At 39.6% G+C, this 12,500-nt stretch overlaps 1 protein-coding gene across 1 annotated transcript in view; it reads left to right on the top strand.

Moving 5' to 3' along the window:
• Positions 1–12,500, top strand: part of LOC115221788 (multidrug resistance-associated protein 1-like) — a 114,046-nt gene that overhangs the window by 79,681 nt on the left and 21,865 nt on the right. The window contains 4 exon segments of the mRNA XM_029792018.2: positions 2,233–2,338; positions 4,061–4,223; positions 8,874–9,096; positions 11,431–11,741. Of these exon segments, the coding sequence (XP_029647878.1) occupies positions 2,233–2,338; positions 4,061–4,223; positions 8,874–9,096; positions 11,431–11,741 (803 nt within the window).

The raw sequence follows: 12,500 nt of genomic DNA, 5'->3' as shown, positions 1-12,500 counted from the left end.
TTGTGTTAACAACAAACAAGATGTGGACAAATATCCATCAAATGTAAATAATGTTCAGTGTTTTTGTTTCTATTTTTGTTGCTTTTGTTGTTGTTGTTTAGCCAAGACCTGTGGTGTTGATGGTGAAGATGGTGGTGGTAAAGGATGAGTGGAGATGAGGGTAGGTGTGGTGTAGTTGTTGTGGTAGTGTTAGTTAGTTAGTTAATTTTTTGGCTCAAAAAGCAAAAAGCAAGGCCATGTAGGGGGACATGGAGTTAAGTACAGGGTAGTGTTCATGTAAAGAGTTCAGGCCACTTGAGGTCAAGAGAGACTTTGAACAAAGCGGCCGTCGGCATCTTCACCATCTCGTCTGGCAGCTTATTCCACGGACCCGCAACCCGGATGGAGAAAGCCCCTCTCCTTTGATTGAGATGAAATCGTCGCAGATAGAGCTTTTCGGAGTGACCCTGCAGCCGACGCTCTGCAGCAGGAGTGAAGAACAGCTCTTTCGAGAGGTTACACTTTCCACTTATAATGTTGTGAGCAAGAATGAGATCACCACGGCATCGTCGTTTTTCTAGAGAATAAAGGTCGAGCGTCTTCAGCCTTTCTTCATAAGACAAATTCTTGAGTGTTGGTGCTGTGGTGGTAGTAGTGGTTGTGTTATGGTAGCTGTGGTGCATGTAGTAATCGTAGTGGTTATGTTGTTGCTGTTGTTGGTAGTAGTAGTGGTGGTGGTGGTAGTAATGCTCATGGCAGTAATAGTAATGGTGGTGGTAGTAGTAGTAGCAGCAATGGTGTTTGCAGTAGTGGTGTTCATTCTTGTCATACATCACTATGGTATACTCAACCACTTATTAATCCAATGCAATTCAAGCAAGTGAAATTTCTGAGATAAACATTGTGATGCAGATCCATTCGACTCCCCAATGTTGTGACAGTAGGAAGAGGCACGGCCGTGTGGTTAAGCAGCTGGCTTTCCAAATTCCACGTCATGGGTTCAGTCCCACTTTGTAGCACTTTGCACAAGTGTTTTCTACTAAAGCTTTTGGCTGACCAAAGCCTTGTGAGTGGATTTGGTAGACGGAAACTGAAAGAAGCCTGTCGTATATATATATATGTGTGTGTGTGTGTGTGTATATATATATATATATATGTATGTTTGTGTATCTGTTTGTTCCCCCAACATTACTTGACAACCGATGCTGGTGTGTTTACGTCCCCTAACTTAGCAATTCAGCAAAAGAGACCAATAGAATAAGTACTAGGCTTACAAAGAATAAGTCCTGGGAGTTGATTTGCTCAACTAAAAGCGGTGCTCCAGCATGGCCACAGTCAAATGACTGAAACAAGTAAAAGAGTAACGAAAGCAAAGTTTGAAGGAAACGTTGACCATTTTCCGTACTTTCCAGGAGTACACAAATAGGAAATAACAGATGCGACCCAAGGACAAAAACCATGGTACTCAGAGTAATAGAGAGTTTATTTTAGAAGTTACCTTATTTTCACCTTTGAAGGGACTTCAGAGAAGATTCCACATATTGATGCCAATATACAAAAAAGAATCAAATCAAAATCGATGAACATCAATGGAATTTGTAGTTTTGTGATACCAGTGCTGGTGGCACATAAGAAAACCATCCGAATGTGGCCGTAGCCAGTACCGCATCGGCTGGCCTCCGTGCTGGTGGCATGTAACAAACACCATCCGATCGTGGCCATGCCATCCTCGCCTGGCCTCCGTGCCGGTGGCACGTAAAAAACACCATCCGAGCGTGGCTGTTCGCCAGCCTCGTCTGGCACCTGTGTCGGTGGCACATAAAAAACACCATCCGAGCGTGGCTGTTCGCCAGCCTCGTCTGGCACCTGTGTCGGTGGCACATAAAAAACACCATCCGAGCGTGGCTGTTCGCCAGCCTCGTCTGGCACCTGTGTCGGTGGCACATAAAAAACACCATCCGAGCGTGGCTGTTCGCCAGCCTCGTCTGGCACCTGTGTCGGTGGCACATAAAAATCACCCACTACACTCTCGGAGTGGTTGGTGTTAGGAAGGGCATCCAGCTGTAGAAACACTGCCAGATCAGACTGGGCCTGGTGCAGCCTCCTGGCTTCCCAGACCCCGGTTGAACCGTCCAACCCATGCCAGCATGGAAAGCGGACGCTAAATGATGATGATGATGATAATGATGATGATGATGATGCCAATATACAACTTTTACCGATGTATTTCTGTATTTTCCTTCCAATTGGCAGCACGAGATATCAAAAGAGAAATGTTAAGTCGTTTAGATTCCACTGTGTCTGAGAATGTAGAAACATCAGGTGATGAAAGTAACTTATCTACCTTGATTGAATCCAGGTAGGTGATTGTCTTTTTGTCTTTACGCTCTTTTTTTTTTTTTTAGAAAATTTGTAATATTTGTTTTTAAATATGAAAATTTTTACAACAGCAAATAAGCATAACATTGAAATAAACTGGGTGGGGGGTGGGGGAGAACTGCATGGAAACAGTGTTATTTGTATGGTATCAGTTCTCTCTCTCTCTCTCTCTATCTATCTATCTATCATATATATATATATATATATAAGGCGCAGGAGTGGCTGTGTGGTAAGTAGCTTGCTAACCAACCACATGGTTCCGGGTTCAGTCCCACTGCGTGGCATCTTGGGCAAGTGTCTTCTGCTATAGCCTCTGGCCGACCAATGCCTTGTGTTGGATTTGGTAGACGGAAACTGAAAGAAGCCTGTCGTATATATGTATATATATATATATATATATATATGTGTGTGTGTATGTTTGTGTGTCTGTGTTTGTTCCCCTAGCATTGCTTGACAACCGATGCTGGTGTGTTTGCGTCCCCGTCACTTAGCAGTTCGGCAAAAAGAGACCGATAGAATAAGTACTGGGCTTACAAAGAATAAGTCCCGGGGTCGATTTGCTCGACTAAAGGCGGTGCTCCAGCATGGCCGCAGTCAGATGACTGAAACAAGTAAAAGAAAAAAATATATATATATATATAAACTTGTGGTGTGTGTGTGTATGTATATATGTATCTGTAAATGTAATATGTGACAATTATTCGGTAGCCAAGATGAAACTCCGAGTTTCGGATGCTGAGGTGGAGATCCACGCCACCATCTCTTCAGTTATCTGGCCATCAGATATTTAGACACACACACACACACACACACATAGAGGGTGCGGGGAATAAGTTGTCATCTAAATATGCAAAAAAAAGAGAAAATAATACTGACATCTTATTTTATCAGATATTACTCTCTTTTACTCTTTTACTTGTTTCAGTCATTTGACTGCCGCCATGCTGGAGCACCGCCTTTAGTCGAGCAAATCGACCCCAGGACTTATTCTTTGTAAGCCCAGTACTTATTCTATCGGTCTCTTTTGCCGAACCGCTAAGTGACGGGGACGTAACACACCAGCATCGGTTGTCAGGCAATGCTAGGGGACAAACACACATAATATTATATAATATACATATATACGACAGGCTTCTTTCAGTTTCCGTCTACCAAATCCACTCGCAAGGCATTGGTCGGCCCGGGGCTATAGCAGAAGACACTTGCCCAAGGTGCCACGCAGTGGGACTGAACCCCGAACCATGTGGTTGGTTAGCAAGCTACTTACCACACAGCCACTCCTGCGCCTATACAGGGTGTCCCAAATAAATGTATACACACCTTAAATAATTGTAAATTTGTTATTCTTTGTAAGCTTAGTACTTATTCTATCGTTCTCTTTTGCTGAACCACTATGTGTATACATTTGTTTGGGACACCCTGTATATTTACCAAATATAAATATATTTACCAAAATTACATAAAAATATTTTGAAATACTAAAGAGTAAATTTATTCAATAGAATCGTCATTGGCTTCAACCAAAGTCTCCAGATGACTTTGGAATCTCCTGCAACTCTGTTAGACAGTTTCCTTGCCCATGCTGGGGCAACAATACCTATAAACAAATGGTCCCTACCAATATCTTTCTCTAAAATTCTTCTTCTCTGGTGACTTATAACCTCAGTCATGTCTCATGTTGTGTTTCTCAATCCTGTTTCAGGAAACTGAAGTCCTCCTTATCAATGGAGGCCCCAACAAGGGTCAGAAGACAATCGAGTATCATGAAGGACGATGTCCAGCTTGAAAAGTCTGGGAAACGGCCATCCCAGACACCACCTGTCCAGAGCAAACTTATCGAAGAAGAAAAACTTGAAGTTGGTGATGTAAGTGTTTGAATCTCAGTGACGTAAGAGCTTTGGATGGCGGAGAAGTCTGGCCTTTGAATGTTGGTGAGGGCTTCTAAAATTGGGGATGGTTTTTTAAAACTGTGGTGAGGTCTTATTAAATTTTTTATTTCTTAATTGCCCACAAGGGGCTAAACATAGAGGGGACAAACAAAGACAGACAAAGGGTTTAAGTCGATTACATTGACTCCAGTGCGTAACTGGTAGTTAATTTATCAACCCCAAAAGGATGAAAGGCAAAGTCGACCTCGGCAAAATTTGAACTCAGAACGTGACGGCAGACGAAATACCTATTTCTTTACTACCATCAAGGGGCTAAACACAGAGAGGACAAACAAGGACAGACAAACAGGTTAAGTCGATTATATCGACCCCAGTGCATAACTGGTATTTATTTAATCGACCCCAAAAGGATGAAAGGCAAAGTGGACCTCGGCAAAATTTGAACTCAGAACGTGACGGCAGACGAAATACCTATTTCTTTACTACCCTCAAGGGGCTAAACACAGAGAGGACAAACAAGGACAGACAAAGGGATTAAGTTGATTATATCGACCCCAGTGCGTAACTGGTACTTATTTAATCGACCCCGAAAGGATGAAAGGCAGAGTCGACCTCGGCGGAATTTGAATTCAGAACGTAGCGGCAGACGAAATACCGCTGAGCATTTCATCCGGCATGCTAACGATTCTGCCAGCTCGCCACCTTAAAAGGTCTTATTAAATTTTGCTCAGGTTTTTCAAAGTTGGTGACATGTAGTTATGTAATACTTGTTTTTGTCATGTAGGTTTCATGCAGTAGTTATATGATTGTCATGTGATAGCTACGATAGTCATGTGATTCTTGTGTGCTATAGCCATCGATTGTGTTGTGGTATTTTTCGAATGTTCTCTATTCTACAAAGATGTATTCATACAACTGTATTTTTTAATCTACAACCATATCATAGTTGTAGATAATAAGCATAGAAGTGGCTGTGTGGTAAGTAGCTTGCTTACCAACCACATGGTTGTGGGTTCAGTCCCACTGCGTGGCACCTTGGGCAAGTGTCTTATACTATAGCCTCAGGCAGACCAAAGCTTTGTGAGTGCATTTGGTAGACAGAAACTGAAAGAAGCCCATCATATATATGCATATATATATATATATATATATATATATGTGTGTGTGTGTGTATGTTTGTGTGTCTGTGTTTGTCCTTCCCCAACATCGCTTGACAACCAATGCTGGTGTGTTTACATCCCTGTAACTTAGCGGTTTAGCAAAAGAGACCGATAGAATAAGTACTAGGCTTACAAAGAATAAGTCCTGGGGTCGACTTGCTCGACTAAAGGCGGTGCTCCAGCATGGCCTCAGTCAAACGACTGAAACAAGTAAAAGAGTATTAGAGAGTATATCCTCTTCTTTACCATTCTGCTGTCATTTAGCTGTTACATAACCATGACACCTTGCAGTTGTGTGCAATCAGGCCATCCTGCACTTGTCCGTGGTGCACACCTGTCATCCTGTGCATGTCTCTAGGGCACGCTTGTCATCTTGCATGCATCAGTGTGCACTTAGGATTTTCTGCACTTGACAGTTTGCAGTTTTGATGTTCTCTGATTGCACTGTTTTCCGTTTCTGTTTATCCTGCATTTGCAGTTGTGCGTTTGTCCAGTCTTCAACCTGTCATTGTGCATTCGTCTTGCTCTGTTGCACTTGTCATTATGCAACGGTGCTGTTTTCAGCTTGCATCTGGCATTTTCCATACAGTTCTATGTTGTTGTAATTCTGACAGTTGTGTGTGATGATGTGTCTGTGTGTGTTTGTGTCCATGTGTGTGTGAGATGGTGTGTGCGTGTGCATGTGAGATGGTGTGTGTTTGTGTGTGTGTGTGTGTTTGTGGGTGTGAGATGGTGTTGTGTGTATGTGTTTGTGTGTGTGTTTGAGATGGTGTTTGTGTGTGTGTGTGTGTGTGTGTGTATGTGTTTGTGTGTGTTTGAGATGGTGTGTGTTTGTGTTTCTATGTTTGTTGGTGTGTGTATTTGTATTTGAGATGGTCTGTGTGTGTGTTTGTGTGAGGGTGTGTGTGTGTGTGTGTGTGTGAGATGGCGTGTGTGTATGTGAGATGGTGTGCGTGAATGTGAGATGGTGTATATGTGTCAGTTTATGTAGTGGTGTGAGGGTATGTGTATATGTGCTTGTGCAGTGTGTGTGAGTTTGATTTACATATTTACATGTGTGTGTGTGATTGTGTATGTATTTACATATGTGTAAGCCTTCATGTATGCCTGTATGGTGTGTGCGCATAATTGTATGTATGTGATATTCTGTGTATTTAAGACATTATGTGTGAATGTGTATGTAAGTGCATATATGACTGCATATGTTGTGCATAAGTAATTGTGCCTCTTGCATCTGCACCACACACCTACCCTACACACCTGACCTCTCTCACCTACTCTACAATGTTGTTTTAAAAATAAATAGTCACATCATTACCCTGTTTGCGTAAACGAAAGCAGGATATTGTAATCACTCATCTTTGTCTTTTTGTCTGTGTGTTTGCAAAATTCTTGGAAAACGGCTGAACAGATTTTCACCAAATTTGGCAGAAATACTCAGGGCTGAGTGGCTCAGAATGATGAAAATTCAGTTTGCTTGTCTCCAAACATACATCAGTGCATACATAGATATGCAACTGTGAGTGTGTACAGAGATGGATTTGAGGGTTTCGTTTATTTATGAGTAGATTTCTTAATTTCACTGGAGTATAAATACCTATAATGGTGATGGGGGAGCAATATATACATATTTGTGTGTATATATATATATATATATTATATATATATATATTATATATATATATAGATATAGTTAATCCAACACCAATAAAACAAACAACGCGACGATTTGGAACAAGTATAGTGTTATTGGACAGTCTGGAAGGAAGAAAGAAGAAGGGTTTTACGTTTCGAGCAGAGCTCTTCATTGGAAACATAGGAGAAGGAAAGATCCAGAGAAGGGAAGATGGAGGAAAAAAATCTCCAATGGTACACACGCGGTGCGGTCACATATATATGAATGTGTGTGTGTGTTTGTGTGTATGCTGGAGCAGATTTCCACCCCAACATCTGAAACTCGGAGTTTTATTATGGCAAATGAATATTTGTCATATAATACATTACAGATAACTTCCTCTATTTACATAATATCGTGGTCTCATTCATTCTTTTGTCATACCATTACTATTAATACTATATAATATATTATACATATATATATATATAATATGAAGTTAACCAAACATGAAACACAACAACGCGACGACGTGGAACAAATATAGTATTATTGGACGCTCAGGAAGTAAGGGAAGAAGGAGGGTTTTACGTTCAAGCGGAGCTCTTCATCAGAAACATAGGAAAAGGAAAGATCCAGAGAAGGGAAGACGAAGGAAAAAAATCTCCATGGTACACACACGCGGTGCGGTCATATATATTATATATATATTATATCTGTAATACAATATGTTACAATTATTCGGTTGCCGTAATAAATCTGAGTTTCAGATGTATTGTGAGATGGCATGTTGTGTGTGTTTGTGTGTATACTGGAGCAAATTTCCTCCCCGACATCCGAAACTCAGAGTTTTATTATGGCAAATGAATATTTGTCATACAATACATTTACAGATAAATTCCTCTATTACATAATATCGTGGTCTCATTCATTCTTTTGTCATACCATTACTATTAATATATATATATATATATATATATATATATATATAAATATAATAAAGTTAATCCAAACATGAAACACAAAGAGAACACACACGTGAGGACGTGAGCAAGTATTGTTATGGACAGTCAGGAAAGGAAGAAAGAGGATTTAACGTTTCGAGTGAGCTCTTCATCAGAAACAAAGGAAAAGGAAGATCCAGGAAGGGAATACGGAGGAAAAAAATCGCCAACGATACACACGCGTCACATTTTTGTATATATATACATATATACAACATCAATATGTATTAATATACATATATAAACATAAATATGTATATATATATAGATATATATATATATATATATATATATATACATTCAATAGGCTTCTTTCAGTTTCCCTCTGCCAAATCCCACTCACAAAGCTTTGGTCAGCCTGAAGCTATAATAGAAGACACTTGCCATGCTGCGGGACTGACCACACAGTTAGAGATAACGTATGATTAAATCAAAGCATGAATGCGTAAACATGACTGTATAATCTGAATATTAAATGGTTAAACGGGTAATTATGTGTGCATTCATGCGTGCCTATGGTCGTCTGTGTGTGTGTGTGTGAATATGGTTGTGTCCTAGATTGCACCTAGAGCTGGCAGAATCGTTAGCACGCCGGGCGAAATGCTTAGCGGTATTTCGTCTGCGTTACGTTGTGAGTTCAAATTCCGCCGAGGTCGACTTTGCCTTTCATCCTTTCGGGGTTGATAAATTAAGTACCAGTCATGCACTGGGGTCGATGTAATCGACTTAATACCTATGTCTATCCTTGTTTGTCCCCTCTGTGTTTAGCCCTTTGTGAGTAATAAAGAAATAGGTTGTGTCCTCATCTCTAATTCTTCTAATCGTTTTCCGTTAACATTTATTCCAGGTGAAATTCTCCGTGTATTATAATTACTTGAAAGCTATGGGCTTGAAACTGAGCTTCTGCATGCTGATCACCTGTGCATTGTACCAGTTCTCTGCAGTCTACCCATCATTTATCATCAGTAGCTGGACAACGGAAGTGGCAACGATCACCAACGACAGTGAAGCCCTGAAACACAGTGAAAATGTATTCCTTGAAAAATATGGTGGCTTCTGTATATTACAGAGTGAGTTACGAAATCTTATCTAATCTTTGTGTGTGTATGTATTACAGCAAAGGAATGTTTGTATTACAAGAGTAAGTCATGTAATGCTGTGAGGGTACATGGCTTAATGATTAGGGCATTCTGCTCCGGACCCAATTTTTTGTCTGATGTCACCTTTATTATATATTATCTATATATATATATTATTATATATTAATATATATATCTTTACTCTTTTACTTGTTTCAGTCATTTGACTGCGGCCATGCTGGAGCACCGCCTTTAGTCAAGCAAATTGACCTGGGGACTTATTCTTTGTAAGCCCAGTACTTATTCTATCGGTCTCTTTTGCCGAACCGCTAAGTGACGGGGACGTAAGCACACCAGCATTGGTTGTCAAGCAATGCTAGGGGGACAAACATATACACACACATACATACATATACATATATACGACAGGCTTCTCTCAGTTTCCATCTACCAAATCCACTCACAAGGCATTGGTCGGCCCGAGACTATAGCAGAAGACACTTGCCCAAGATGCCACACAGTGGGACTGAACCCGGAACCATGTGGTTGGTAAGCAAGCTACTTTCCACACAGCCACTCCTGTGCCTATATATATATATTTTATCATTATATATATATATATATATATACATTTTATCATTAATTAAAATCTTAGGGTAGCAAGAATATTCATCGAAAAATTCTTAGTTACCAGTGGTCTACTGAGAAAGAAAAAATTAGTCGATAGACTATATATTATTCAGAGAAGAATACAATGTAGGTTCAAACACAAAAGAGATACCCGAAGAATAGGATAGTTAAAAGTTTTTTATTTTTCAATCACTTTCAGAATTACAACAATTGGTGGCTTGGAGTTTTAACTGCTCTTTCTAGTGAGTCAAATATCCTATTCTTTGGGTATCTCTTTTGTATATATATATTGGAAGTGTAGACGAACTTTAATTCAATTCATAATCCTACAAATTGTTTCAGAGTCTAATTAATTCCAAAGACAAAAACAGAAAACTCTTTGTGAAATAAAAACTAGATTCCTTGTCAGAAATTACATTCCCTTTGAAGAAATTTGGTCCGCACCTCTTATATATTATATATATATATATTATATATATATATATATTATATATATATATATATGATGCCAGCGCCACCTTGACTGGCTTCCGTGCCGATGGCGCATTAAAAGCACCAACCGATTGTGGCCGCTGCCAGACTCCCCTAGCACCTGTGCTGGTGGCACGTAAAAAGCACCCACTACACTCGTGGAGTGGTTGGCGTTAGGAAGGGCATCCAGCTGTAGAAACACTGCCAGATCAGACTGGAGCCTGGTGCAGCCTCCTGGCTTCCCAGACCCCCGGTCGAACCGTCCAACCCATACTAGCGCGGAAAACGGACGTTAAACGATTATGATGATATATATATATATAGGGCATCCAACTGTAGAAACTCTGCCAGATCAGATTGGAGCCTGGTGCAGCCATCTGGTTCGCCAGACCTCAGTCATATCGTCCAACCCATGCTAGCATGGAAAGCAGACGTTAAACGATGATGATGATATATATATATATGTGTGTGTGTGCACACATTTCTATAAATGTGAGGTGCTGCTTTAAGGGTATTGTGAAAGGCCTGGTTTGAGATCCAAATTTCCACTTCTTTTAGATGCCTTAGAAAAAAAAGAAGGACCTTTGCAATAAATAGAAAGGGGATATGTTGAATAAAGTCATAGCTATTGATCCTCTTTATTTTCTTTTATCCAAAACCTCATATATATATATATATATATATAATATATATATATATATATATATATATATATATATATATATATATTATATAAATAGCCCAACAATTGCTGCTTTGGCCAGGGTTAAGATACAGGACTCTTGACATGTTCAACAAAGCATGACACCTAAGCCAATCAGCTCAACCAACCAATCAGCTTAAGTAATTGAGTGATACTACACACTGATTGGTCAGAATACAGTTTGCAAAACCTAGCAATCTGGAGCCTACACAGCTGTATTTAAGGCACAGATTTAATCATCTCGCTACAGTCAAAAATTGTGAAGCATGACTGTCACCACTACTACATGAACCTGAAGATTGCAGAATTTAATGCATGAAAGTACTAGTTCAATCAGAATGAATATTTAACATTCTACTATTTTATTTTATTTTATTCTATTATATTATATTATATTATATTATTATAAGATTGTAAATAAAACGTGAAAATCAGACAAGGTTGGAATTCCTTTTATTAATATGTATGTATATATATATCATTTATTAATGTTTCTTTTCTTTTCTTTTCTCTATTCTCAGGTCTGTTTATATTCATTTTTACGATGTTGGCCGCTTACCTCATGGTGAGAGCTGCAAATGTCATGCATGCAAAAATGCTATACAGCATTCTTCGAGCACCAATGTCATTCTTCGACACCACACCACTTGGCCGTATTGTCAACCGCTTCTCCAAAGACACGGACGTCATGGACAACCTGTTGCCATCTCTCATCCGTACCGTTATCCTGATGTTTGCCAGCGTTATTAGTATTTTAATAGCCATTAGTATCAGCATACCAATTTTCTTGGCTGTAGCTGTGCCTCTTATTGGTGTTTATGTTTTCATACAGGTACGTTTTCATACAGGTACTCTTTCTGATGGTGACACAGATTTTGAAATTTTAAAATTAAGTGAAAATTTTCAAATTTGGGATATTGATAGAATTTTTCATGCAGAATCTGAATTTGGAATTCCATTTATTCCAGAAAAATTTAGAAAAATGTTAGACCAGTAGTTTCCAGCCTTTTATTTAAATGAGTTTTCCCAAGGACCCCTTTTAATATGTGTTTCTTTATTTATCATCATCATCATCATTGTTTAACATCCATTTTCCATGCTGGCATGGGTTAGACGGTTTGACCGGAGTCTGGGAAGCCAGGAGGCCGCACCAGGCTCCAGTCTGATCTGGCAATGTTTCTACAGCTGGATGCCCTTCCTAACGTCAATGACTCCGAGAGTGTAGTGGGTGCTTTTTACGTGCTACTGGTACAGGGGCCAGAGGAGGCTGGCAACAGCCATGATCGGTTGGTGCTTTTTATGTGCCACCTGCATGGACACCAGCCAAGGCGGCACTGGCATTGGCCATGTTCAGATGGTGCTTTTTATGTGCCACCAGCACGGGTATCACAACTACAATTTCCATTTGATTTTTATTTTGATGTTGATGTACTTGACTCAATAGGTCTCCTCAAGTATATATATATATATATATATATATAAACGTTATATAATTAGGGTTCAGTAAAATAATTTACTTTACCACACCTGATTTTTAGAAATAGCAGCCAAAAATCTTAGCTATTTCTTCTACTATAAGAAAAGTCTCCCA

The sequence above is a fragment of the Octopus sinensis genome, linkage group LG18, assembly GCF_006345805.1.
Source record: "Octopus sinensis linkage group LG18, ASM634580v1, whole genome shotgun sequence".
NCBI lineage: Eukaryota > Metazoa > Mollusca > Cephalopoda > Octopoda > Octopodidae > Octopus > Octopus sinensis.
This window is presented reverse-complemented; position numbering and strand designations above follow the sequence as displayed.